Source organism: Passer domesticus, unplaced genomic scaffold (genome assembly GCF_036417665.1).
Source record: "Passer domesticus isolate bPasDom1 unplaced genomic scaffold, bPasDom1.hap1 HAP1_SCAFFOLD_349, whole genome shotgun sequence".
Taxonomy (NCBI): Eukaryota; Metazoa; Chordata; class Aves; order Passeriformes; family Passeridae; genus Passer; species Passer domesticus.
The window spans coordinates 1,113-28,906 of NW_026990128.1; the positions used below are offsets into that span (position 1 = coordinate 1,113).

The window sequence follows — 27,794 nt, forward strand, 5'->3', positions numbered from 1 at the left end:
AGGACTTCCAAAACCTCCCCAAAATCCCCTCAAACCCCTCCAGGACCCCCCTAAAACCCCCCAAAATCCCCTCAAACCCCTCCAGGATCCCCAAAATCCCCCTGAAACCCCTCCAGACCTCCTAAAATCCCCCCAAATCCCCTCAAACCCATCCAGAACCCCCAAAAATCCCCTCAAACCCTTCCAGGATGCCCCAAAATCCCCCTGAAACCGCTCCAGGACCCCCTAAAACCCCCCAAAATGCCCTCAAACCCCTCCAGGATCCCAAAATCCCCCTGAAACCGCTCCAGGACCCCCCAAACCCCTTCAGGACCCCCCCAAAATCCCCTCCAGGACCCCCCAAAATCCCCCCAAACCCATCCAGGATCCCCCAAATCCCCCGGAATCCGCTCCAGGACCCCCCAAACTCCCCCTGAACCACTCCAGACCTCCTAAAATCCCCCAAAAACCCCTCAAACCACTCCAGAACCCCCCAAAATCCCCTCAAAACCCCTCCAGGACCCCCAAAGTCCTCCTGAAACCACACCAGGACCCCCTAAAATCCCCCAAAATCCCCTCAAACCCCTCCATGACCCCCCTAAACCTCCCAAAATCCCCCCAAAACCCCTCCATGACCCCCCAAAATCCCCTCAAACCCCTCCATGACCCCCAAACTCCCCCTGAAACCCCTCCATGACCCCCCTAAACCTCCCAAAATCCCCTCAAAACCCCTCCATGACCCCCCAAAAATCCCTCAAACCCCTCCATGACCCCCAAACTCCCCCTGAAACCCCTCCATGACCCCCCTAAACCTCCCCAAAATCCCCTCAAACCCCTCCAGGACCCCCCAAAATCCCACTGAAAACCACTCCAGGACCCCCTAAAAATCCCCTCAAACCCTCCAGGACCCCCCAAATCCCCCCCAAACCCCCTCCTCACCTTCCGTCGTGCTTGCCCAGACGGTTCATCGTAGCGCACGCCCCACCCAAACCCCCGGCTTGAAATCCGTCTCACCTTCCAGACAAAAAAAAAAAACACCAAAAAAAAACGTGAAAAAACCGGGAATTCCACCCCGGGACACCACAAAGAGGTGACAAAGAGGCGACAAAGGGGCGACAAGGAGGGGACACGCACCCACGAAGGCGATGCAGCCCCTGCGGCAGGGCTGGCCCGGCACCCGCACCTCGCAGCGCGCCCCGAGCGGGAGCGCGGCCGCCGCCGCCCGCCTCCTGAGCGCGCCGCTGCTCCCGCTGCCGCTGCCGCTCCTGCTCCCCGCTCCCCGGTCCCAGCGGCCCCACGAGCGCTGCCGCAGGAACGAGCGCACCGACTCTGCGGGGACACCGGGGGGTGGCACTCTGGGGAACAGGGACACGCTGGTCCCGCTCCCATTCCCGGTCCCGTTCCCGGTCCCGCTCCCAGTCCCATTCCTGCTCCTGCTCCCATTCTCCGTCTCAGTCCCATTCCTGGTCCCGGTCCCAGCAGCCCCAGGAGCGCAGGGACTCTGTAGGGACACCAGGGGTGGCACTTTGGGGACAGGGACACGCTGGTCCCACTCCTGATCCCGTTCCCGTTCCCATTCCTGATCCCATTCCCATTCCCAGTTCTGATCCCGTTCCTGCTCCTGGTCCCAGTCCCATTCCTGGTCCCGTTCCCGGTCCCAGCAGCCCCAGGAGCGCAGGGACTCTGTAGGGACACCGGGGGTGGCACTTTGGGGACAGGGGACACGCTGGGTCCCAATCCTGATCCCGTTCCCGTTCCCATTCCTGATCTCCATTCCCATTCCCAGTTCTGATCCCGTTCCTGCTCCCGGGTCCCAGTCCCATTCCTGGTCCCGTTCCTGGTCCCAGCAGCCCCAGGAGCGCAGCGACTCTGTAGGGACACCAAGGGGTGGCACTTTGGGGACAGGGACACGCTGGTCCCACTCCTGATCCCATTCTCAGTCCCGTTCCTGATCCTGCTCCTGATCCTGTTCTTGCTCCTAGTCCTGGTCCCATTCCCAATCCTGGTCCCGGTCCCAGCAGCCCCCAGGAGCGCAGGGACTCTGCAGGGGACACCGGGGGACATCAGGGGTGGCACTTTGGGGACAGGGACACGCTGCTCCCAATCCTAATCCCATTCCCGTTCCTATTCCTGATCTTGTTCCTGCTCCCATTCCCAGTTCTGATCCCGTTCCCATTCTCGGTCCCAGTCCCATTCCTGGTCCCGTTCCTGGTCCCAGCAGCCCCAGGAGCGCAGGGACTCTGTAGGGACACCAGGGGTGGCACTTTGGGGACAGGAACACGCTGGTCCCACTCCTGATCCCATTCTCAGTCCCGTTCCTGATCCTGCTCCTGATCCTGTTCTTGCTCCTAGTCCTGGTCCCATTCCCAATCCTGGTCCCGGTCCCAGCGGTCCCAGGAGCGCAGGGACTCTGCGGGGACACCAGGGGACATCAGGGGTGGCACTTTGGGGACAGGGACACCCTGGTCCTGTTCCTGATCCCGTTCCCGGTCCTGCTCCCGCTCCCAGTCCCATTCTCAGTCCCAGTCCCGTTCCCATTCCTGGTCTCGGTCCCAGCAGCCCCAGGAGTGCAGGAACTCTGTGGGGACAGCAGGGGACATCAGGGGTGGCACTCTGGGGACAGGGACACGCTGCTCCCAATCCTAATCCCATTCCCGTTCCTATTCCTGATCTTGTTCCTGCTCCTATTCCCAGTTCTGATCCCGTTCCTGCTCCCGGTCCCAGTCCCATTCCTGGTCCCGTTCCTGGTCCCAGCAGCCCCAGGAGCGCAGGGACTCTGTGGGGACACCAGGGGTGGCACTTTGGGGACAGGGACACACTGGTCCCACTCCTGATCCCATTCTCAGTCCCGTTCCTGATCCTGCTCCTGATCCTGTTCTTGCTCCTAGTCCTGGTCCCATTCCCAATCCTGGTCCCGGTCCCAGCAGCCCCAGGAGCGCAGGGACTCTGTGGGGACAGCAGGGGACATCAGGGGTGGCACTTTGGGGACAGGGACACGCTGGTCCCGTTCCTATTCCTGATCCCGTTCCCGGTCCCGCTCCTGCTCCCAGTCCCATTCTCAGTCCCAGTCCCGCTCCCAATCCCATTCTTGGTCCCAGCAGCCCCAGGAGCGCAGGAACTCTGCGGGGACACCGGGGGACATCAGGGGTGGCACTTTGGGGACAGGGACACCCTGGTCCTGTTCCTGATCCCGTTCCCGTTCCCATTCCCAGTCCCGCTCCTGCTCCCCGCTGCCGGTCCCAGCGGCCCCACGAGCGCTGCCGCAGGAACGAGCGCACCGACTCTGCGGGGACACCGGGGGTGGCACTTTGGGGACAGGGACACGCTGGTCCCGTTCCTATTCCTGATCCCGTTCCCATTCCCAGTCTCGCTCCCGGTCCCGCTCCTGCTCCCAGTCCCATTCTCGGTCTCAGTCCTGTTCCCAATCCTGGTCCCGGTCCCAGCGGCCCCAGGAGGGCAGGGACTCTGTGGGGTCATCAGGGGTGGCACTTTGGGGACAGGGACACCCCAGTCCCACTCCTGATCCTGTTCCCACTCCCGTTCCCGTTCCCATTCCTGATCCCGTTCCCGTTCCCATTCCCAGTCCCGCTCCTGCTCCCGCTCCCGGTCCCAGCAGCCCCACGAGCGCTGCCGCAGGAACGAGCGCACCGACTCTGCGGGGACACCGGGGGACATCAGGGGTGGCACTTTGGGGACAGGGACACGCTGGTCCCGTTTCTATTCCTGATCCCGCTCCCAGTTCCATTCCTGCTCCCAGTCCCATTCTCGGTCTCAGTCCCGGTCCCTGCAGCCCCAGGGAGTGCAGGGACTCTGCGGGGACACCGGGGGACATCAGGGGTGGCATTCTGGGGACAGGGACACACTGGTCCTGTTCCTGATCCCGTTCCCGTTCCCATTCCTGATCTTGTTCCTGCTCCTATTCCCAGTTCTGATCCCGTTCCCATTCTCGGTCCCAGTCCCGTTCCTGCTCCCGTTCCTGGTCCCAGCAGCCCCAGGAGTGCAGGAACTCTGTGGGGACATCAAGGGTGGCACTTTGGGGACAGGGACACACTGGTCCCACTCCTGATCCCATTCTCAGTCCCGTTCCTGATCCTGCTCCTGCTCCTGTTCTTGCTCCTAGTCCTGGTCCCATTCCCAATCCTGGTCCCGGTCCCAGCGGCCCCAGGAGCGCAGGGACTCTGTGGGGACAGCAGGGGACATCAGGGGTGGCACTTTGGGGACAGGGACACGCTGGTCCCATTCCTATTCCTGATCCCGTTCCCGGTCCTGCTCCTGCTCCCAGTCCCATTCTTGGTCCCAGCAGCCCCAGGAGCGCAGGGACTCTGCGGGGACACCGGGGGACATCAGGGGTGGCACTTTGGGGACAGGGACACCCCAGTCCCACTCCTGGTCCTGTTCCCATTCCTGATCCCGTTCCCGTTCCCGTTCCCGTTCCCAGTCCCGCTCCTGCTCCCGCTGCCAGTCCCAGCGGCCCCACGAGCGCTGCCGCAGGAACGAGCGCACCGACTCTGCGGGGACACCGGGGGTGGCACTTTGGGGACAGGGACACGCTGGTCCCGCTCCCATTCCCGGTCCCGTTCCCATTCCCGGTCCCGCTCCCCAAGGCCACCTGTCCTCTTGTCGTAGTCGCTCTCGGCCATCTCGTACTTGGCCACCTGTGACACATCCCCAACACCTCTGATGTCCCCAACCCTTCCAATGTCCCCAACAACCCAATGTCCCCAATATCTCAAACACCTCCAATGTCCCCAACGCCCCCGATGTCCCCAATGTCCCCAAGGCCACCTGTCCTCTTGTCGTAGTCGCTCTCGGCCATCTCGTACTTGGCCACCTGTGACACGTCCTCGAACTGCCCGGCGCGGGCCCCGCTCCGGTCCGTCACCTGCAGGGGGGTGGCACCGTCCCTCAGCAGGGCCGTCCCCGCCCCGGGGACACCGGGAGGGGACACGAGGGGACGCGGGGACACCCACGTGCACGCGGCAGCCGTCGGTGACGGGGTAGGAGCCCAGCAGGGCCTCGTCACAGTCCAGCGTCCCCAGGGGCTCGTCCTCGGCGCCGAACAGCTCCAGCTCCATGCAGGACGCCGGGGAGCCCACCACCAGCTCCAGCTTGCACTGGGAGGGGACATTGGGGACACTGGGGACACTGGGAGTGGCACTGGGGACACTGGGGACACTGGGAGTGGCACTGGGGACACTGGGGATGGCACTGGGAGTGTCACAGCCCGGTGTCCCCAGGGGCTCGTCCTCGGCGCCGAACAGCTCCAGCTCCATGCAGGACGCCGGGGAGCCCACCACCAGCTCCAGCTTGCACTGGGAGGGGACACGGGGACACTGGGAGTGGCACTGGGGACACTGGGGACACTGGGAGTGGCGCTGGGAGTGGCACTGGGGACACTGAGACAGTCCCAGTCCAGTGTCCCCAAGGGTTTGTCCTCAGCACCGAACAGCTCCAGCTCCACGCAGGACATGGAGCAGCTCCAGTTTGTACTGGGAAGGGACACTGGGGACACTGGGGACACTGGGGACACTGGGAGTGGCACTGGGGACATTGGGGACACTGGGGACACTGGGAGTGGCGCTGGGAGTGTCACTGGGGACATTGAGACAGTCCCAGTCCAGCGTCACCAAGGGTTTGTCCTCAGCACTGAACAGCTCCAGCTCCATGCAGGACATGGAGCAGCTCCAGTTTGCACTGGGAGGGGACACTGGGGACACTGGGAGTGGCACTGGGGACACTGGGGATGGCACTGGGAGTGTCACAGCCCACTGTCACCAAGGGTTTTTCCTCGGCACCGAACAGCTCCAGCTCCATGCAGGACATGGAGCAGCTCCAGTTTGCACTGGGAGGGACACTGGGGACACTGGGGATGGCACTGGGGACACTGGGGATGGCACTGGGAGTGTCACTGGGAGTGGCACTGGGGACATTGAGACAGTCCCAGTCCAGTGTCCCCAAGGGTTTGTCCTCAGCACTGAACAGCTCCAGCTCCATGCAGGACATGGAGCAGCTCCAGTTTGTACTGGGAGGGGATACTGGGGACACTGGGGACACTGGGAGTGGCACTGGGGACACTGGGGACACTGGGGATGGCACTGGGAGTGGCACTGCGGACATCGAGACAGTCCCAGTCCAGCGTCACCAAGGGTTTGTCCTCAGCACGGAGCAGTTCCAGATCCATGCAGGACATGGAGCAGCTCCAGTTTGCACTGGGAAGGGATACTGGGGACACTGGGGACACTGGGAGTGGCACTGGGGACACTGGGGATGGCACTGGGGACACTGGGGACACTGGGAGTGGCACTGGGGACACTGGGAGTGGCACTGAGAACAGTGGCAGCACTGGGAATGTCACTGGGTGTACTGGGGACACCGGGAGAAGGCACTGGGGACGCTGAAGATGTCACTGGGTGTACTGGGGACACTGGCAGGGGACACTGGGGACACTGGGAGTGGCACTGGGGACACTGGGGACACTGGGAGTGGCACTGGGAACACTGGGGATGGCACTGGGGACAGTGGCAGCACTGGGAATGTCACTGGGTGTACTGGGGACACCGGGAGAAGGCACTGGGGACGCTGGAGATGTCACTGGGTGTACTGGGGACACTGGGAGTGGCACTGGGGACACTGGGGACACTGGGAGGGGCACTGGGGACACTGGGAGAGGCACTGGGGACACTGGGAGTGGCACTGGGGACACTGGGGACACTGGGAGTGGCACTGGGGGACACTGGGGACACTGGGAGTGGCACTGGGGACACTGGGGATGGCACTGGGGACAGTGGCAGCACTGGGAATGTCACTGGGTGTACTGGGGGACACTGGGAGGGGACACTGGGGACACTGGGAGTGGCACAGGGATCCCCCCAGTAGCTCCCAGTTTGCACTGGAAGGAAACACTGGGAAATCCCAGTGGTCCCAGTTTGGGGGGTCCCAGTTTGGGGGTTCCAGTTTGGGGTTTGGGCTCCAGTTTGGGGGTTCCTGGTTCGGGATGTGGGTCCCAGTTTGGAGTTAGGGGGTCCCAGTTTGGGATTTGTGGGGTCCCAATTTGAGATTCCCAGTTTGAGGTTCCCCATTTGTGGGTCCCAGTTTGGGGTTTTGGGTCCCAGTTTGGGGGCTCCTGGTTCGGGGTTTGGGTCCCAGTTTGGGGTTGGGGTCCCAGTCCCCAGTTCAGGATTCCCGGTTTGGGATTTGGGGCTCCAGGTCTGGGTTCAGGGGCTCCTGGCCCGGTTCCCGTTGTCCCCGGTCCCAGTTCCCGCTGTCCCATTCCTGTTATCCCGGATCCATTCCCGTTTATTCCTGTCCCGTTATCTGGGTCCAATCCTCATTATCCCTGTCCCGTTCCCGTTATCCCGGATCCATTCCCGTTATTCCTGTCCCGTTATCTGGGTCCAATCCTCATTATCCCTGTCCCGTTCCCGTTATCCCGGATCCATTCCCGTTATCCTGGTCCCGTCCCGGTTCCCGTTATCCTGGTCCCGTTACCCGGGTCCAATTCCCCTTATCCCGGTTCTATTCGTGTTACCCCGATCCCATTCCTGCTGTCCCCGTTCCTGCTATGCAGGTCCAATTCCTGTTAACCCGACCCCATTCCCGTTCTCCCGATCCCATTCCCACTGTCCCATTCCCATTCTCCCAGTCCCAATCCCATTATCCCAGTCCCAATCCCGTTATCCCAATCCCATTCCCATTATCCCAGTCCCACTCCCGTTCTCCCAGTCCCAATCCTGTTCTCTCAATCCCGTTATCCCAGTCTGGTTCCCGTTACCATCGTTCCCATTCCCGGTCCCACTCAGTTCTCCCAGTTCCTGTTATCCCATTCCCACTATCCCAGTCCTATTCCCGTCATCCCGGTCCCATTCTCTTTGTCCCAGTACCAATCCCAGTCTCCCAATCCCATTCTCCCAGTCCGCTTCCCATTATCCCAGTCCCATTCCCGTTATCCCAGCTGGCTTCCCATTATCCCAGTCCCATTCCCGTTATCCCAGCTGGCTTCCCATTATCCCAGTCCCATTCCCGTTATCCCAGCTGGCTTCCCATTATCCCAGTCCCATCGCTGTTATCTCAGTCCCAATCCCATTATCCCGGTCCCGTTCCCATTATCCCGTTATCCCGTTCCCTTATCCCGTTATCCCGGTTCCTTTATCCCGGTCCCGTTCCCTTATCCCAGTCCTGTTCCCATTATCCCGTTATCCCCGTTCCCATTATCCCGGTCCCATTCCCTTATCCCAGTCCTGTTCCCGTTTTTCCAGTCCCATTCCCGCTATCCCGGGTCCATTCCCGTTCTCACCGGTCCCGTTCCCGTTATCCCGTATCCATTCCTGTTATCCCAGTCCCGTTCCCATTATCCCGGTCTCATTCCTGTTATCCCGGTCCCGTTCCCATTATCCCGGTCCCGTTCCCTTTATCCCGTTTCCCGGTTCCCCTTATCCCAGCCCGGTTCCCGCTCTCCCGGTTCCCTGTATCCCATTATCCCGATTCCCTTATCCCGGTCCCATTCCCATTATCCCGATCCCGTTCCCATTATCCCGGTTCCCTTATCCCGTTATCCCGGTTCCCTTATCCCGTTATCCCGGTTCCCTTTACCCCGTTATCCCGGTTCCCATTATCCCGGTCCCGTTCCCCCGCTGCCGTACCTTGAGCTCGGCGATGGTGAGCGAGGGCGAGAAGCGCTTGCAGGCACGGAAAGCGTTCAGCGAGCTGCTCACCGCCAGCCACACCGGGCCCGGCCCGGCCCCGCCGCCGTTCATGGCTCCGGTACCGACCGGGCCCCGCCGGTACCGCCCAACCGGAGCCGAGCCGGCAGCCCCGGACACACCCAGGCTCCGCCGGCAGCTCCCCGAGCCCCGCCGGGAGCCTCCGGGAGCCTCCGGGAGCCTCCGGGCCTCCCGAACCGGGACCCCCGAACGGTTCCGCGCCCGCCCGAACCGGAGCCGCTTCTGGAACCTTCACGGGCCGCCACAGCCGGGACCGGTGAGGGAGCGGCCAATCAGAGAGGCTAGATGGGATCACGTGATAGAAATCGACCAATAGCAACCGAGGAAAGGCGGGACTAAGAGAAAATTACCCAATAGAAGCATGAAGGGCGGGATAAATGAAGGTTGGCCAATAGAAGAGACAAAGGGAGGGGAAAATAGAAGCTCAGCCAATAAGAAGAAGAGTAGGGCGCGTCTAAGAGTGGGTGGACCAATAAAATAAAGAATGGGAGGTGTAAATAGGATTAACCAATAGGAATAAGGGAGCAGGTCTAAGGGCATGTTGACCAATGAGAAGCTGGTAAGTGAGTGATTGACGGGTGGTTCGACCAATGGGATGAGGGAGGAGGTGGAAAGGGGCGTGTCCGAGCAGCCATGGACGGGGACGGCGCGTACGAGCCGGGCTTCGTGGGGATCCGGTTCTGTCAGGAATGGTGAGGGAAAACACCGGGAAAACACCGGGAAAACAGCGGGAATGTGGGCGGGGGAAACAGCGGGAATGCGCCGGGGATGCACGGGGAGAGGCGGGGGGGACAGGCGGGGTGCAGCGGGGAATGGCGGGAATCGTGAGGGGAACATCGGAAATGGTGAGGGGAAAACGTCGGAATCGTGAGGGGAAAGTTACAGAGGACTGTGAGGGGAAAAACGGGAATTGTGAGGGGGAAAAATATAGGGAATCGTGAGGGGAAAGTTACAGAGGATTGTGAGGGGAAAAACGGGAAATGGTGAGGGGGAAATTTGTGGATTTTGGGGTGAAAAATGGGGAATTGTGAGGGGAAAAATACAGAGGATTGTGAGGGGGAAATTTGTGAATTTTTGGGTTACAAAGGGGAAAGTGTGAGGGAAAAATACCGGGAATTGTGAGGGGAAAACATCGGGAATTGTGAGGAGGAAAAGTGGGAATTTTGAGGGGAAAACGGCGGAAATGGTGAGGGAAAAAATCTAGGGAATTATGAGGGAAAAATACAGAGAATTGTGAGGGGGAAAATACAGAGGATTGTGAGGGGGAAACATCAGGAATTGTGAGGGGAAAAAAGCGGGAATTGTGAAGGGAAATATACAGAAAATTGTGAGGGGAAAAACGGGAATTGTGAGGGGGAAATTTGTGAATTTTGGGGTGAAAAAAGGGGGAAGTGTGAGGGGAAGACACCAGGAATTGTGAGGGGGAAAAATACAGGGAATCGTGAGGAGAAAAATACAAAGGATTGTGAGGGGAAAAACGGGAATTGTGAGGGGGAAATTTGTGAATTTTGGGGGGAAAGAGGGGGAAGTGTGAGGGAAAAAAAAACGGGAATTGTGAGGAGGAAAAGTGGGAATTTTGAGGGGGAAACGGCGGAAATGGTGAGGGCAAAAATTGGGAATTGTGAGGGAAAAAATATCGGGAATTGGGAAGGGGAAACACTGGGAATTGTGTGGGGAAAAATACAGAGAATTGTGAGGGGAAAAATACAGAGGATTGTGAGGGGGAAATTTGTGAATTTTTTGGGGAAAAAGGGGGAAGTGTGAGGGAAAAAAACCAGGAATTTGAGGGGAAAACATCGGGGAAATTGTGAGGGGGAAACCCAGGAATCATGAGGGAGAAAATGGGAATTTTGAGGGGAAAAGCAGAGAACTGTGAGGGGGAAAATTGTGAATTTTGTGGGGGGAAATAAAGGGAATTGTGAGGGGAAAAAATAGAGGGAATTGTGAGGAGGAAACCTGGGAATTGTGAGGGAAAATACAGGGAATTATGAGGAAGAAAACTGGGAATTTTGAGGGGGAAACCCAGGAATTGTGAGGGAAAAATATCAGGAATTTTTTTGGGAAAAAAACCCAGGAATTGTGAGGGGGGAAAACATTGGGAATGGTGGGGAAAAAAATGTCAGGAGTTTTGAAGGGGAAATGGTGGGAATTGTGAGGGGAAAAAGTGGGAATTTTGAGGCGGAAAATTGGAAATTTTGTGGTTAAGAATTGGGAACTTTGTGGGGACAAATTGGGAATTTTGGGGGTGAAAATTGGGAACTTTGTGGGGAAAAATTGGGAATTTTTGTGAAGAAAAATTGGGAATTTTGAGGAGGAAAATGGTGGGAGTTTCAAAGTAAAAAATTGGGAATTTTGTGGTGGAAAATTGGGAATTTTTGGAGGAAAAATTGGGAATTTTGAGGAGGAAAAGGTGGGAATTTCAAAGTAAAAAATTGGCAATTTTGTGGAGAAAATTTGGGAATTTTGTGGTGGAAAATGGGAATTTTGAGGGGGAAAATTGAAAATTTTGTGGAGAAAAATTGGGAATTTTGAGGGGGAAAATTGGAAATTTTGTTGTGAAAAATTAGTAATTTTGTGGTGGCAAATTGGGAATTTTGTGGGGAAAAATTGGGAATTTTGTGGGGAAAAATAGGGAACTTTGTGGTGAAAATTTGGGAATTTTGTGGGGAAAAAATGGGAATTTTGAGGAGGAAAAGGTGAGAATTTCAAAGTAAAGAATTGGGAATTTTGTGGGGAAAATTTGGGAATTTTGCGGTGGAAAATGGGAATTTTGAGAGGGAGAATTGAAAATTTTGTGGTGAAAAATTGGGAATTTTTGTGGGGAAAAGTTGGGAATTTTTGTGAGGAAAAATTAGGAATTTTGAGGTGAAAAACTGGGAATTCTGTGGGGGAAAGGGCGGGAGTTTCCCCCCGGAGCCTCCCAGTAACCCCAGTTTGCCCAGTAACAACATGCTGTACCCCAAGGAGGACAAGGAGAACCGGATCCTGCTCTACGCTGTGAGTGCCCAGCTGGGACCAGTTTGGGACTGGGACTGGGCCCTGACCCCTCCCAGTTCAGCCCAGTCCAGCCCAGTCCATTCCAGTCCATCCCAGTTCAACCCAGTCCATCCCAGTCCATCCCAGTTCAACCCAGTCCATCCCAGTTCAACCCAGTCCATCCCAGTTCAACCCAGTCCATCCCAGTCCATCCCAGTTCAACCCAGTCCATCCCAGTTCAGCCCAGTCCATCCCAGTCCATCCCAGTTCAACCCAGTCCATCCCAGTCCAGCCCAGTTCAACCCAGTCCATCCCAGTTCAACCCAGTCCATCCCAGTCCATCCCAGTTCAACCCAGTCCATCCCAGTCCAGCCCAGTTCAACCCAGTCCATCCCAGTTCATCCCAGTTCAGCCCAGTCCATCCCAGTCCAGCCCAGTCCAGCCCAGTTTCAGCCCAGTCCATCCCAGTGCCCCCCCAGTCCATCCCAGTTCAGCCCAGTCCATCCCAGTCCCTCCCAGTCCATCCCAGCCCCTCCAGTCCATCCCAGTCCGTCCCAGTCCCTCCCAGTCCGTCCCAGTTTGTCCCAGTCCCTCCCAGTCCCTCCCAGTGTCCCCCCCAGTCCCCCCCCGTTGACCCCAGTCCATCCCAGTCTGTCCCAGTGCAGGAACTGCGATTACCCAATCCCCTCCCACTCCCTCCCAGTCCCCCCCAGTCCCCCCCAGTGGATCCCAGTCCATCCCAGTCCATCCCACACCTCTCCCAGTCCCCCCCAGTCCCTCCCAGTCCCCCCCAGTCCCCCCCAGTGGATCCCAGTCCATCCCAGTCCGTCCCAGTGCAGGAACTGCGATTACCAGCAGGAGGCCGACAACAGCTGCATCTACGTCAACAAGATCACGCACGAAGTGGAGTGAGTGCGCAGCCCTCGGGGCGGCCCCAAACGGGCCCAAAACGGCCCCAAAATGTGCCCAAAATGGCCCCAAAATGTCCTTAAACTGTTCCCCAAAATGTGCCCAAAATGGCCCCAAAATGTCCTTAAAGTGTTCCCCAAAATATCCCCAAAATGTGCCCAAAATGTTCCCCAAACATCCCCAAATATTCCCCAAAATATGCTTAAAGCGTTCCCAAATATTCCCCAAAATATCCCCAAAATGGCCCCAAAATGTGCCCAAAATATCCCAAAAATATCCTTAAAATGTTCCCCAAAATATCCCCAAATATTCCCCAAAATGTCCTCTAAATGTTCCAAAAATATCCCAAAAATATTCTCAAAATGTCCCCAAAATGTCCCCAAAATATCCCCAAAATGTGCCCAAATATTCCCCAAAATATCCCAAAAATGTCCCCAAAATATGCCCAAAATGTCCCCAAAATATCCCCAAAATATTCCCAAAATAGCCCAAAAATATCCCCAAAATGTGCCCAAATATTCCCAAAATATCCCCAAAATGTCCCCAAAATATTCCCAAAATGTGCCCAAATATTCCCCAAAATATCCCCAAAATGTTCCCAAAATATCCCCAAATATTCCCAAAATATCCTCAAAATGTTCCCAAAATATCCTTAAAATGTTCCCAAAATAGCCCAAAAATATCCTTAAAATATTCCCAAATTTCCGGGGAATTTTAGGGGAATTCTGGGTGGATTTGGGGGGAATTTTGGGGAATTCTGGGTGGATTTTGGGGGAATTTTGGGGAATTTTGAGTGGATTTTGGGGTAATTTTGGGGATTTTGGGGTAATTTTAGGGAATTTTGGGTGGATTTGGGGTAATTTTAGGGAATTTAGGGTGGGTTTTGGGGTAATTGTAGGGAATTTGGGGTAATTTTGGGGAATTCTGGGTAGATTTGGGGTAATTTTAGGGAATTCTGGGTGGATTTTTGGAGATTTTAGGGAATTTTGGGTTGGTTTTGGGGTAATTTTAGGGAATTTGGGGTAATTTTGGGGAATTCTGGGTGAATTTTGGGGGCATTTTACGGGGAATTTTTGGGGGGAATTCTGGATGTGTTTTGGGGCAATTCTGGGTGGATTTTTTGGGGGACTTTTATGGAATTTTTTGGAGATTTTGGGCAGAACTCCTGGGGGTTCCACCACGGGAGGATTTTTTGGGAATTTGGGATGGATTTTGGGGTAATTTTAGGGGATTCTGGGTGGATTTTGGGGTAATTTTAAGGAATTTTGGGTGGATTTTGAAGGATTTTGGAGTAATTTTGGGTGGATTTTGGGGTAATTTTACGGATTTTGGGGGAATTTTAGGCGATTTTGGATGGATTTGGGGGAATTCTGGGTGGCTTTGGGGTAATTTTAGGGATTTTGGGTAATTTTGGGGCACTCTGGATGGATTTTGGGGAATTCTGGGTGGATTTGGGATAGATTTTGGGGTAATTTTGGGGAATTTTGGGTGGATTTTGGGGTAATTGTAGGGAATTTGGGGTAATTTTAGGGAATTCTGGGAGGGTTTTGGGAAATTCTGGGTGGATTTTGAGGGATTTTGGGGTAATTTTGGGGAATTCTGGGTGGGTTTTGGGGTAATTTTAGGGGATTCTGGGTGGATTTTGGTGTAATTTTGGGGAATTGCGGGTGGATTTTGGGGTAATTTTAAGGAATTTTGGGTGGATTTTGAGGGATTTTGGGGTAATTTTAGGGAATTTTGGGGAATTTTGGGGTAATTTTGGGGTAATTTTACGGATTTTGGGGGAATTTTAGGCAATTTTGGATGGATTTGGGGGAATTCTGGGTGGATTTGGGGGAATTTTGGGGAACTCTGGATGGATTTTGGGGAATTCTGGGTGGATTCGGGATGGATTTTGGGGTAATTTTGGGGGATTTTGGGGTAATTTTGGGGGATTTTGGGTGTTTTTGCAGCGAGCTGACCCAGATCATCGCGGACGTGTCGCAGGACCCGACCCTGCCCCGCACCGAGGATCACCCGTGCCAGAAGTGAGCCCGGGGGACCCTGGGGACACCTGGGGACATCTGGGGACACCTGGGGGACATCAGAGCCACCTTGGGGACACCTGGGGACACCTGGGGACATCCTGGGGACACCTGGAGGACACCTGGGGACACCTTGGGGACACCCTGGGGACATCTGGGGACACCTGGGGGACATCAGAGCCACCTTGGGGACACCTGGGGACACCCTGGGGACATCAGAGCCACCTGGGGGACACCTGGGGACACCTTGGGGACACCTGGAGACACCTTGTGGACATCCTGGGGACACCTGGGGACATCAGAGCCACCTTGGGGACATCTGGGGATATCCTGGAGGACATTGCAGCCACCTTGGGGACACCTTGGGACACCTTGGGACACCTTGGGGACATCCTAGGGACACTGGGGACACCTTGGGGACATCAGGGACCTTTGGGGACACCGTGGGGACATCAGAGCCACCTTGGGGATATCTGGGGACACTTCGGGGACACCTTGGGGGCACCTGGGGGACATCTGGGGACACCTTGGGGACACCTGGGGACACCCTGGGGACACCCTGGGGACACCTTGGGGACACCTGGGGACATCAGAGCCACCTTGGGGACACTTGAGGGACATCTTGGGGACACTTGGGGACACCCTGGGGACACCCTGGGGACATCTGGGGATATCCTGGGGGACATCAGAGCCACCTTGGGGACACCTGGGGACACCTTGGGGACACCTGGGGACATTGGAGCCACCTTGGGGACACCTGGGGGGACACCCTGGGGACATCCTGGGGACACCTGGGGACATCAGAGCCACCTGGGGGACACTGGGGACACCTGGGGGACCCTGGGGACACCTTGGGGACACCTTGGGGACATGCTGGGGACACCCTGGGGACATCAGGAACATTTGGGGACATCCTGGGGACACGAGAGAGCTTTGGGGACCCGTGGGGCCACCTGGGGGACATCAGGGACCTTTGGGGACACCTTGGGGACATGAGGAACATTTGGGGACACCTGGAGACACCTTGGGGACATCAGGAATATTTGGGGACATCCTGGGGACAGCTGGGGCGACACCAGGAACATCTGGGGACACCTTGGGGACACGCGGGAGCTTTGGGGACAGCGCCGGTGTCCCTGTGCAGGTGTGGCCACAAGGAGGCCGTGTTCTTCCAGTCCCACAGCGCCCGCGCCGAGGTGAGACCAACCCAAAAACACCCCAAAATTATCCCAAAATCCTCCCCAAAAACCCCAAAATTCTCCCTAAAACCTCCCCAAAACCCTTCCTATAAAACCCCAAATTCTTCCTAAAAAAAACCCCAAAATTCTCCCTAAAACCCCCCCAAAATCCTTCCTAAAAATCTCCCTAAAAAAAACCCCAAATTCTCCCTAAAAAAAACCCCAAAATACTCCCAAAACCCCCAAAATCCTCCCAAAACAAAACCCCCCAAGATTCTCCCCGAAAAAACCCCAAAATCCTCCCCAAAAAAACCAAAATTCTCCCCAAAAAACCACCAAAATCCTCCTAAAACCTCCCCAAAATCCTTCCCAAAAATTCTCCAAAAAACTCCAAAATCTTCCCTAAAAAAAACCCCAAAATTCTCCCTAAAACCACCCCAGAATATTCCTAAAAATTTTCCTAAAAAACCCCAAAATCCTCCCTAAAAGAATCTCAAAATCCTCCCCAAAAACCCCAAAATTCTCCCCAAAAAACCCCAAAATCCTCCCTAAAACAAACCCCAAAATTCTCCCTAAAAAGCCCCCAAAATCTTCCTCAAAAACCTCAAAATTCTCCCTAAAACCTCCCCAAAATCCTTCCTAAAAATCTTCCTAAAAAACCCAAAATTCTCCCCAAAAAAACCCCAAAATCCTTCCATAAAGTCCTCCAAAAAAACCCCAAAATCTTCCCCAGAAAAACCCCAAAATTCTCCTTAAAAAACCCCAAAATCCTCCCTAAAACCTCCCCAAAATCCTTCCCAAAATCCCCTGGGACCCCTCCCCAAAAAGGGTTTTTTTGGGGGGTCCCAGGAAGTTTTTGGGGAGGGGTCCCAGGGGATTTTGGAAAGAGTTTTTGGGAATTTTGGGGTTTTTTGGGGGATTTTGGGTTTTTTACTGGAGTTTTTTTGGGATTTTGGGGAAAGGTTTTGGGGTTTTTTTGGGTGGGGTTCCAAAAGATTTTGGGGTTTTTTGGGGGAGGGGCCCCAAGAGATTTTGGGGTTTTTTGGGGTGGGGTCTTGGGGGATTTTGGGGTTTTTTTGGGGTGGGGACCCAGGAGATTTTGGGGAGGGGTCCCAGAGGATTTTGGGGTTTTTTAGGGAGGGGTCCCAGGGGATTTTGGGGTTTTTTGGGGAGGGGTCCCAGGAGGTTTTTGGGGAGGGGTCCCAGGGGATTTTGGGGTTTTTTTGGGGAGGGGTCCCAAGGGATTTTGGGTTTTTTACTGGAGTTTTTTGGGATTTTGGGGAAAGGTTTTGGGGTTTTTTGGGGAGGGGTCCCAGGAGATTTTGGGGAGGGGTCCCAGGAGATTTTGGGGAGGGGTCCCAGGAGATTTTGGGGAGGGGTCCCAGGGGATTTTGGGGAGGGGTCCCAGGGGATTTTGGGGAGAGGTCCCAGGGGATTTTGGGGTTTTTTTTGGGGAGGGGTCCCAGGGGATTTTGGGGTTTTTTGGGGAGGGGTCCCAGGGGATTTTGGGAGAAGTCTTTGGGAATTTTTGGGGTTTTGGGTGAATTTCCAGGCGACTTTGGGGTTTTTTGTTGGAGTTTTTGGGCATTTCGGGGAGGGGTCTTGTGGGATTTGGGGTTTTTGGGGGGGGGATTTTGGGGAGGGGTTTTGGGGTATTTTGTGAGGAGGTTTTTGGGGAGTTTTTCCAGGAATTTTCCCCAAATTTCCCCCAAATCCCACAGGACGCCATGAGGCTTTACTACGTGTGCACGGCCCCGCACTGCGGCCACCGTTGGACTGAGTGACCCCAAAAGTGACCCCAGGAAGACCCCAAAAGTGACCCAGGAGCAATCCCAAAAGTGACCCCCGGAGGGACCCCAAAAATGACCTCCGGAGGGACCCCAAAAGTGACCCTGGACCCCAAAAATGACCTCAGGAGTGACCCCAAAAGTGACCCTGGACCCCAAAAATAACCCAGGAGGGACCCCAGGAGTGACCCAGGACCCCAAAAGTGACCCCAAAAATGACCCAGGAGTGATCCCAAAAGTGACTCTGGATGGATCCCTGAGACCCCAAAAGTGACCCCAGACCCCAAAAGCGATCCCCGGAGGAACCCCAAAAGTGACCCTGGACCCCAAAAGTGACCCTGGAACCCAAAAGTGACCCCAAAAGTGACCCTGGACCCCAAAAGTGACCCTGGACCCCAAAAGTGACCCCTGGAGGGACCCCAAAAGTGACCCTGGACCCAAAAGTGACCCCAGGAGGGACCCCAAAAATAACCCAGGAGTGACCCCAAAAGTGACCCCAGGAAGACCCCAAAAGTGACCCAGGAGGGACCCCAAAAGTGACCCTTGACCCCAAAAGTGACCCTGGAGTGATGCCAAAAGTGACCCAAAATGACTCTGGATGGATCCCTGAGACCCCAAAAGTGACCTTGGACCCCAGGAGTGACCCCAAAAATGATCCAGGAGCAATCCCAAAAGTGACCCCTGGACCCCAGAAGTGACCCCTAAAATGACCCTGGACCCCAAAAGTGACCCCAGGAGTGACCCCAAAAATGACCTTGGAGTGACCCAAAAAGTGACCCCAAAAATAACCCCAAAAATGACCCTAAAAGTGACCCCAAAAATGACCCAGGAGTGATCCCAAAAGTGACTCTGGATGGATCCCTGAGACCCCAAAAGTGACCCCAGACCCTAAAAGTGACCCCAGGAGGGACCCCAAAAGTGAACCTGGACCCCAAAAATGACCCCAGGAAGACCCCAAAAATGACCCAGGAGAGATCCCAAAAATGACCCTGGACCCCAAAAGTGACTCCAGGACCCCAAAAGTGATCCCAGGAGTGACCCCAAAAGAGACCCCAGGACCCCAAAAGTGACCCCAAAAATAACCCAGGAGCGATCCCGAAAGTGACCCCCGGAGGGACCCCAAAAGTGACCCCTAAAGTGACTCCTGGACCCCAAAAATGACTCCTGGAAGACCCCAAAAATGACCCCGGGAGTGACCCCGAAAATGATCCAGGAGCGATCCCAAAAGTGACCCACGGACCCCAAAAGTGACCCCTAAAGTGACCCAGGACCCCAAAAGTGACCCCAAAAGTGACTCTGGATGGATTCCTGAGACCCCAAAAGTGACCCCGGACCCCAAAAGTGACCCCAAAAATTACCCCAAAAGTGACTCTGGATGGATCTCTGAGACCCCAAAAGTGACCCTGGACTCCAAAGTGATCCCCGGAGGGACCCCAAAAGTGACCCCAGGAGTGACCCAGGACCCCAAAAATGACCCAAGAGTGACCCCAAAAGTGACCCCAGGAGGGACCCCAAAAGTGACCCCAAAAATGACCCAGGAGTGATCCCAAAAGTGACTCTGGATGGATCCCTGAGACCCCTAAAAGTGACCCCAGGAGGGACCCCAAAAGTGACCCTGGACCCCAAAAATGACCCCAGGAAGACCCCAAAAATGACCCAGGAGCGATCCCGAAAGTGACCCCAGACCCCAAAAGCAACCCAGGACCCCAAAATGACCCTGAGTGACCACTGAAATGACCCCAAAAGTGATCCCAGGAATGACCCCAAGGATGATCCAGGAGTGATCCCAAAAGTGATCCCTGGACCCCAAAAGTGACCCCAAAAATGACCCCAGGAAGACCCCAAAAATTACCCCAAAAGTGACCCAGGACCCCAGGAGTGACCCAAAAAGTGACCCCAGAAATGACCCTAAAAGTGACCCCAAGAGTGACCTCAGGAGTGACCCCAAAAATGACCCCAGGAAGATCCCAAAAATGACTCTGGGAGTGACCCCAAAAGTGACTCTGGATGGATCCCTGAGACCCCAAAAGTGACCCCAAAAGTGATCCTGGACCCCAAAAGTGACCCTGGACCCCAAAAGTGGCCTCAGGAGTGACCCCAAAAATGACCCAGGAGTGACCCCAAAAGTGCCACCCACAACCTCTGAGACCCCAAAGCCAAATCTGGACCCCAAAAGTGACCCTGGACCCCAAAAGTGACCCAGGACCCCCAAAATGACCCAGGAGTGACCCCAGAATAAATCCCCGACACCCCAGAATTCCCATTTTCCCCCCAAAATTCCCTTTTTCCCCAAATAAATTCCCATTTTTCCCCCCAAAATTCCCTTTTTTCCCCAAATAAATTCCCATTTTTCCCCCCAAAATTCCCTTTTTCCCCAAAAATTCCCTTTTTCCCCCCAAAATTCCAAACTCAAACCCACAAAAATTTTGGGAATTTTTATTCCTACCCACAAAATTTTCTGGGAACGGGAGGGGGGAGGGGATTAAATAAGACAAAAAAGGAGGGAACGGGGAGGAAAAATCCCAAATTTTGGGGATTTTTTGGGGACATTTTGGGGAAATTTTGGGAATTTTCCCCTCATCCCAAAACCAGCAAAAAAAAAAGGGAAAAAAAAAATTTGGGATTTGGGATAAAAACGGTGCCATTTATACAAATATAGTGTTTTATAAACAGGAATTTGGGAATTTTGGGGAATTTTTGGGGATTTTGGGGAAGGAAGGGGGAGGGGTTTCAAACCCTGAGCCGCTCCAGGAAATAATTTAGGGAATTTTTAGGAAATTTTAGGAATTTTTAGAATTTTTAAGGAAACTTTTTGGGAATTTTACAATTTTTTTAGAAAATTTTAGGAATTTTTTAGGAATTTTTAAGGAAATTTTTAGGAAATTTTAAGGATTTTTTTTAGGAAATGTTAGGAGTTTTTAAAAGAATTTTTTAGGGAATTTTAAAGGAAATTTTAGGAATTTTTAGGGAATTTTTAAGGGATTTTTAGGAATTTTTAAGGAAATTTTAGGAATTTTTAAAGAATTTTAGGAAATTTTTAGTAAATTTTAGGAATTTTTAAGGAAATTTTAGGGATTGTTTAAGGGAATTTTAGGAATTTTTAAAGGAAATTTTTAGGAAATTTTAAGAATTTTTAAGGATTTTTAAAGGAAAATTTTAGGAAATTCTAAGGAATTTTTTAGGAAATTTTTGGGATTTTTTTGGGGAGTTTTAAGGAAATTTTTAGGGAAATTTTAGGAATTTTTTAGGGAATTTTTTAGGAAATTTTTAGGGATTTTTTAGGAATTTTTAAGGAATTTTTAAGGAAATTTTAGGAATTTTTTTAGGGAATTTTTAGGGCATTTTTTAGGAATTTTTAGGAATTTTTAAGGAATTTTTAGGAATTTTTTAGGGAATTTTAGCAATTTTAAGGAATTTTGGGAATTTTTAAGGATTTTTAGGAAATTTTTGGGAATTTTTTAGGAATTTTTAGGGATCAAAGTGCCTGGATTGCCACGCCTGGAAGCTCCTTAATTATTATTAATTAATTCATCCTCATTAATTATTATTATTATTAATTAAAGATTGGAGCCCTCCCCTAACGAGGGGGGAGGGGCTCTTATTGCCTTTGGAGAGGCCCCTCCCCCTTTTCCCTGGACATCCGGGGGGGGGAGGGGCCTGGGACCCTCTGGAAGGATCTGGAATTCCGTGGAAAGTTCCGGAATTCCGTGGGAAGTTCTGGAATTTCTGGATCCCTCTGGAAGCACCTGGAAATGTCCGGAAAGTTCTGGAATTCCATGGAAAGTTCTGAAATTCCATGGTAAGTTCTATAAGGTTTTGGATCCCCCCGGAAAGTTCTGGAAGTTTTGAATTCCGGGGAAAGTTCTGGAATTTCTGGATCCCTCTGGAAGCACCTGGAAATGTCTGGAAAGTTCTGGAATTCCACGGTAAGTTCTGGAAAGTTTTGGATCCCCCAGAAGTTCCGGAAGTTTTGAATTCCATGGGAAGTTCTGGAATTCCATGAAAAGTTCTGGGATTTTTGGAATCCCATGGAAAGTTCTGGAATTCTGTGGAATGTTCTGGATCCCCGTGGAAGCACCTGGAAGTTCTGGAATTCTGTGGAACGTTCTGGAAATTCTGAAATTCCGCAGAATGTTCTGGAAGTTCTGGAATCCCATGGGAAGTTCTGGAATTCTGGGATTTCTGGAATCCCATGGAAGGTTCTGGAATTCCGCGGAATGTTCTGGAATTCCATGAAAAGTTCTGGAATGTTCTGGAAAGTTCTGGATCCCTAGGGAGGTCCTCGGATCGCTGTGGAAGCTTCTGGAATGTTCCGAGTCCTGCACGGAAGGTTCTGGAACCCCGTGGAAAGTTCTGGACCTGTAGGAGGAGTCCGGGACCCACTGGGGAGGTTCTGGATCAGCGCAGAAAGTTCTGGAAGAGTTTTGGAATTCCTGGGTCCGCGTGGAAGGTTCTGGAATTCCACGGAATGTTTTGGATCCATGGAGAACGTTCTGGAGATCCTTGGAAGGTTCTGGATCCTCAGGAAGGGTCTTGGTCCCATATGGAAGGTTCTGGAATTCCACGGAAAGTTCTGGAAGCACAGGGATGTTCTTGTGTCCCTCAGGAATGTTCTGGATCCCACCAGGAGGGTCTTGGACCCCCATGGAATGTTCTGGACCCACAGGAAGCATCTCGGTTCCCTGTGGAAGCTTCTGGAAGGTTCTGGAGATCCTTGGAACGTTCTGGATCCTCAGGAAGGGTCTTGGTCCCGTATGGAAGGTTCTGGAATTCCATGGAAGGTTCTGGATCCTTCTGGAAGGTTCTGGATCCTTCTGGAATGTTCTGGCTCTGCAGGGGAGGTCTCAGATCTGATTTTTCCGTCCCAGGAAGAAAATTCTGGATCCCGGTGGAGTCTGCTGGTGCTCCAAAGCTCCTGAGAAGTTCCTGATGGGATCCATCCCAGTTCCAATGGACTTCTCCATCCCAGTGGATCTCCTCAGGGTTTGTGGTGCTCAGAAGCTCTGGAGAAGTTCCTGATGGGATCCATCCCAGTTCCAGAGGATTTCTCCGTCCCAGTAGGTCCCAGTGGATCCCAATGGGGTCTCCTGGTGCTCCAAAGCTCCTGAGAAGATCCTGATGGGATCCATCCCAGTAAGTCCCAGTAGATCTCAGTCACAGTTCATGGTGCTCAGAAGCTCTGGAGAACATCCTGATGGGATCCACCACAATTCCAGAGGATTTCTCTATCCCAGTAAGTCCCAGTAGGTCCCAGTTGGATCCCATTGAGTCCCAGTAGATCCCATCACGGTTCGTGGTGCTCAGAAGCTCCTGAGAAGATCCTGATGGGTTCCACCACCATTCCAGAGGATTTCTCTGTCCCAGTAGATCCCAGTGGATCTCCCCAGGGTTCGTGGTGCTCAGAAGCTCTGGAGAAGATCCTGATGGGATCCATCCCAGTTCCAGTGGATTTCTTCGTCCCATTGAGTCCCAGTTGGATCCTCTCGTGGTTCCTCGTGCTCAGCAGCTCCCGAGAAGTTCCTGATGGGATCCACCACAATTCCAGAGGATTTCTTTGTCCCAGTAAGTCCCAGTAGATCCCAGTCACGGTTCCTGGTGCTCAGAAGTTCTGGAGAAGATCCTGATGGATCCATCCCAGTTCCAGAGAACTTCTCCATCCCAGTAGATCCCAGTAAGTCCCAGTTGGATCTCCTCAGGGTTCGTGGTGCTCAGCAGCTCCCGAGAAGATCCTGATGGGATCCACCACAATTCCAGGAGATTTCTCTGTCCCAGTGGATCCCAGTTTGAGCTCCTGGTGCTCAGAAGCTCCCGAGAAGATCCTGATGGGATCCACCACAATTCCAGAAAATTTCTCCATCCCAGTAAGTCCCAGTAGATCCCAGAGAGGGTTCCTGGTGCTCAGAAGTTCTGGAGAACATCCTGATGGGTTCCACAATTCCAGAGGATTTCTATGTCCCAGTGGGTTCCAGTCATGGTTCCTGGTACTCCAAAGCTCCTGAGAAGATCCTGATGGGATCCACCACAATTCCAGGAGATTTCTCTGTCCCAGTAAGTCCCAGTCAGGTCTCCTGGTGCTCAGAAGCTCTGGAGAAGTTCCTGATGGGATCCATCCCAGTTCCAGAGGATTTCTCCATCCCAGTAGATCCCAGTGAGGGTTCCTGGTGCTCAGAAGCTCCTGAGAACATCTTGATGGGATCCATCCCACCACAATTCCAGAGGATTTCTCCATCCCAGTAAGTCCAAGTCAGATCTCCTGGTGCTCAGAAGTTCTGGAGAAGTTCCTGATGGGATCCACCACAATTCCAGGGGATTTCTCCATCCCGTTGGATCTCCTCAGGGCTCGTGGTGCTCAGAAGCTCTGGAGAAGTTCCTGATGGGATCCATCCCAGTAGATCCCACTAAGTCCCAGTGGATCTCCTCAGGGCTCGTGGTGCTCAGAAGTTCTGGAGAAGTTCCTGATGGGATCCATCCCGTTGGATCTCCTCAGGGCTCGTGGTGCTCAGAAGTTCTGGAGAAGTTCCTGATGGGATCCACCACAATTCCAGAGGATTTCTCCATCCCAGTAGATCCCAGTAAGTCCCAGTTGGATCTCCTCAGGGTTCGTGGTGCTCAGAAGTTCTGGAGAACTTCCTGATGGGATCCATCCCGTTGGATCTCCTCAGGGCTCATGGTGCTCAGAAGCTCTGGAGAAGTTCCTGACGGGATCCATCCCGTTGGATCTCCTCAGGGCTCGTGGTGCTCAGAAGCTCTGGAGAAGTTCCTGATGGGTTCCACCACAATTCCAGAGGATTTCTCCATCCCAGTTGATCCCAGTGGGGTCTCCTGGTGCTCAGAAGTTCTGGAGAAGTTCCTGACGGGATCCATCCCGTTGGATCTCCTCAGGGCTCGTGGTGCTCCGCCGCCCCCGAGAAGATGCGGGCGAAGCGCCGCAGCTGCCGCGCGGCCGAGCTCGACTCCTGCTGCAGGCGCCGGTTGTTCTGCCGCAGGTTGGCCACCTCGGCCTGCAGGAACACCTTGTCCTGCTTCTCCTGGGGGGAAACGGAATTTGGGGAGAAATCCCAAATTTTGGGGAATTTTAGGGGAAAAAAAATGGGGATTTTTTGGGCAAAAAACGACAATTTTTTAGCAAAAAAATGGAATTTTTTAGGTTAAAAATGCATTTTTTTGGTTGATTTTTTGGGTTTGTTTAAGATAAAAAATAATTTATTTAATTTGGGGTTTTTAAGGGGAAAATCCCAAATTTGGGGGATTTTTAGGGAAAAAAATGGGGATTTTTGGGCAAAAAATGGGGATTTTTTAGCAAAAAATTTGATTTTTTTTAGGGAAAAAAAGTCATTTTTTCGAGAATAATGGCATTTTTTAGGGGAAAAAGGTTTTTTTAGAGGAAAAAGGTGTTTTTAGGGAAAAAAATAATTATTTTAGGGAAAAAAGTCATTTTTTAGGGGAAAAAGTCATTTTTTTAGGGAATAAAGTAATTTTTTGGGGGGGAAAAAGTCATTTTGTTTAGGGAGTAATGACTTTTTTTGGGGGAAAAAAGGTTTTTTTTTAGGGAAAAAAGTCATATTTAGGGAAAGAAATCTTTTTTTAGGTGAAAAAGTAATTTTTTTTAAGGAAAAAAGCCTTTTTTTTAAGGGAAAAACGGCATTTTTTTAAGGGAAAAAACTCATTTTTTTAGGAGAAAAAGTAATTTTTTTTAAGGAAAAAAATTTTTAAGGAAAAAGTCATTTTTTTAGGGAAAAATGTCATATATGTAGGGAATAATTGCATTTTTCTTAGGGAAAAAGTCATTTTTTGAGGGAATAATGGCGCTTTTTAGGGAATATTTTCATTTTTTTGGGGAAAAAATCTTTTTTTTTAGAGAAAAAAGTCATTTTTTAGGGGAAAAAGTTTTTTTAGGGAAAAATTAGGTTTTTTTGGGAAAAATTCAGTTTTTTTTGGGGAAAAAGTCGTTTTTTTAGGGAAAAAGGTTTTTTTGGGAAAAAAGTCATTTTTTTAGGGAATAATTGCATTTTTTTAGGGAAAAAGTCATTTTTTAGGGAAAAAAGTCTTTTTTTGAGGGAAAAAAGTAACTTTTTAAGGGAAAAAAGTCATTTTTTTAAGGGAAAAAGTAATTTTTTGGGGGTAAAAAAGTCATTTTTTAGGGAAAAAAGTCATTTTTTGGCGGAAAAAAGTATTTTTTTAGGGAATAATGGCATTTTTTTAGGGAAAAAAAGTCTCTTTTTTTAGGTAAAAAAGTCATTTTTTAGGGAAAAAAGTCTTTTTTTTGGGAAAAAAAGTCATTTTTTTAGGGAATAATTGCATTTTGGAGGGAATTTTGGGGGAAAAAGGGAATTTTGGGGGCGAAAAGGGCATTTTGGGCGCTCTCACCTTCTCCAGGTCGCTGTGGAGCTGCTTCAGCATCGCCTCCAGCTGGGAAACCTTTCCTGGCAGATCCAGGGGGGCCGGGGAGGGGCTGGGGCAATTTGGGGTTGGAAACGGCAAAAATGGGAAAAAATGAACAGGGAAAAAAGCCCAAAAATGGCCCAGAAAAATCAATCCCAAAAAAATTCAATTTTCCCCAAAATACTTTTTTAACCCCTAAAAATTTCTGATTTTTGATCCAAATTCTCAATTTTTTCCCCCAAAATTCACATTTTTCCCCCAAATTTCCCTTTTTCCACCCCTAAAATTCCCGTTTTCCCCCCAAATTTTGATTTTTTCCTCCCAAGTTTTCCCATTTTCCCCCAAAATCCCCCTTTTTCCACCCCAAAATTCCCCCTTTTCCCCCCAAATTTCCCTTTCCCCCCAAAATTCCCATTTTTTTCTCCCAATTTTCCCTTTTTCCACCCCCAAAATTCCCATTTTTCCCCCCCAGAATTCCCCTTCCCCACCAAAATTTACAATTTTCCCCCCCAAATTTTGGATTTTTTTCCCCAAATTTTCCTTTCCCCCCCCCCCCAAAATTTACAATTTCCCCCCCCCAATTTCGGATTTTTTCCCCCATTTTTCCCTTTTCCACCCCAAAATTCCCATTTTTCCCCCAAAATTTACAATTTCCCCCCCCCCAAATTTTGGATTTTTCCCCCCAAATTTCAGATTTTCCCACCCAAATTTCTATTTTTCCCCCTGAATTTCGGATTTTCCCCCCAAATTTCCCTTTTTCCCACCCAAATTTGGGATTTTTCCCCCCAAATTTCCCTTTTCCCCCCCAAAATTCCCTTTTCCCCCCAAATTTCCCCTTTTTCCCCCCCAAATTTCAGAATTTTCCCCCCAAAATTCACAATTTTTCCCCCCAAATTTCCCCCTTTTCCCCCCAAATTTCGGATTTTCTCCCCAAAATTCCCCTTTTTCCCCCCAAAATTCACAACTTTTTCTCCCAAATTTCCCTTTTTCCACCCAAATTTCCCTTTTTTCCCCCCAAATTCCGGATTTCCCCCCCAAATTTCCCTTTTTCCCCCCAATCTGGGATCCCCCCCCCCCCCTCGGTACCTGAGCGGGGGGAGGGGCGCGGCGCGCGGGGGTGGGGGAGGGGCGGGGGGCAGCTCCGGGCTCAGGGCGGGGTCGCTCAGCGAGAACAGCGACACGGCGCGCTGCACTGCTCCAAACGGCCAAAGGCAGCCCAAAATCACCCCAAATCAGCCCAAAAACCGACCCCAAACTGCCCCAAAATCAGCCCGAAATCAGCTGAAAATTATCCCAAAACCAGCCCAAGAATTGACCCCAAATAGCCCAAAATCAACCCAAAACCCAACCCCAAATAGCCCCAAACCAGCCCGAAATTATCCAAAAAATATCTAAAAAATAGCCCCAAAACCAGCCCAAAAATATCCCAAAATCACCCCAAAAACTGACCCCAAAATAGCCCAAAATCAGCCCAAAAAACTGACCCCAAATAGCCCAAAACCAGCCCAAAATTATCCCAAAACCCGCCCCAAATTATCCAAAAAATATCTAAAAAATAGCCCCGAAAACTGACCCAAAATAGCCCAAAACCACCCCAAAAACTGACCCCAAACTGCTCCAAAATCAGCCCAAAAACCAGCCCAAAACCTGACCCCAAATAGCCAAAAATCAGCCCCAAATTATCCCAAAAATAGCCCCAAAACCAGACCAAAATCTGACCCAAAATAGCCCCAAAATCAGCCCAAAACCTGACCCAAAATAGCCCAAAAAGTGACCCCAAATCACCCCAAAATCAGCCTGAAAACCGACCCCAAACTGCCCCAAAATAACCCCAAAAAC

The 27,794-nt window shown here is 52.2% G+C and overlaps 3 protein-coding genes and 1 long non-coding RNA gene across 6 annotated transcripts; 1 reads left to right on the top strand and 3 right to left on the bottom strand.

Annotated features, from left to right (window-relative positions):
• Window positions 1–918: 918 nt before the first annotated feature.
• LOC135292422 (tubulin-folding cofactor B-like) lies at window positions 919–8,978 on the bottom strand (the record flags this gene model as incomplete). The annotated part of the gene is given in 6 exon segments (XM_064406631.1): window positions 919–960; window positions 962–993; window positions 1,114–1,308; window positions 4,765–4,861; window positions 4,950–5,291; window positions 8,619–8,978. Coding segments are annotated over 6 exon segments (822 nt in total), but the record flags the coding sequence as incomplete, so codon positions are not given.
• Window positions 8,979–9,287: 309 nt separating this feature from the next.
• Window positions 9,288–18,500, top strand: LOC135292419 (DNA-directed RNA polymerase II subunit RPB9). 2 transcript variants are annotated; one of them, XM_064406629.1, is made up of 6 exons: window positions 9,288–9,391; window positions 11,642–11,696; window positions 12,510–12,583; window positions 14,537–14,611; window positions 15,753–15,804; window positions 17,508–18,500. In XM_064406629.1, exons 1-6 carry the CDS (start codon window positions 9,333–9,335, stop codon window positions 17,568–17,570), a joined length of 378 nt encoding a protein of 125 aa, XP_064262699.1. In that variant the 5' UTR covers window positions 9,288–9,332; the 3' UTR covers window positions 17,571–18,500. The 2 variants fall into 2 exon arrangements, with proteins under 2 accessions (XP_064262699.1, XP_064262700.1); XM_064406630.1 differs by having other exon boundaries at window positions 9,316–9,391; window positions 11,664–11,696; window positions 12,515–12,583.
• On the bottom strand, window positions 18,275–19,921 carry LOC135292418 (uncharacterized). The gene is made up of 2 exons (XM_064406628.1): window positions 19,658–19,921; window positions 18,275–19,504 (listed from the first exon to the last, which is right to left on the bottom strand). Exons 1-2 carry the CDS (start codon window positions 19,919–19,921, stop codon window positions 18,275–18,277), a joined length of 1,494 nt encoding a protein of 497 aa, XP_064262698.1.
• Window positions 19,922–19,993: 72 nt separating this feature from the next.
• On the bottom strand, window positions 19,994–27,788 carry LOC135292420 (uncharacterized). Of its 2 annotated transcripts, XR_010354769.1 has the most exons (3): window positions 27,042–27,788; window positions 25,941–26,025; window positions 19,994–24,601 (listed from the first exon to the last, which is right to left on the bottom strand). It is a non-coding gene; the product is annotated as an uncharacterized LOC135292420 (long non-coding RNA). The 2 variants fall into 2 exon arrangements; XR_010354768.1 differs by lacking the exon at window positions 27,042–27,788 and having other exon boundaries at window positions 25,941–26,576.
• Window positions 27,789–27,794: the final 6 nt, after the last annotated feature.

Excerpts from the sequence above, each read along its gene's own strand:
- LOC135292419 (XM_064406629.1), top strand. The coding sequence starts at position 9,333 with ATGGACGGGGACGGCGCGTACGAGCCGGGCTTCGTGGGGATCCGGTTC. Across the intron at positions 11,697-12,509 it reads ACCGGATCCTGCTCTACGCT|TGCAGGAACTGCGATTACCA; the intron begins GTGAGTGCCCAG and ends AGTCCGTCCCAG. Across the intron at positions 14,612-15,752 it reads GAGGATCACCCGTGCCAGAA|GTGTGGCCACAAGGAGGCCG; the intron begins GTGAGCCCGGGG and ends GTCCCTGTGCAG.
- LOC135292418 (XM_064406628.1), bottom strand. The coding sequence starts at position 19,921 with ATGGGAATTTATTTGGGGAAAAAAGGGAATTTTGGGGGGAAAAATGGG. Across the intron at positions 19,505-19,657 it reads TTTTTGGGGTCACTCCTGAG|GTCACTCTTGGGGTCACTTT; the intron begins GCCACTTTTGGG and ends GTCACTCCTGAG.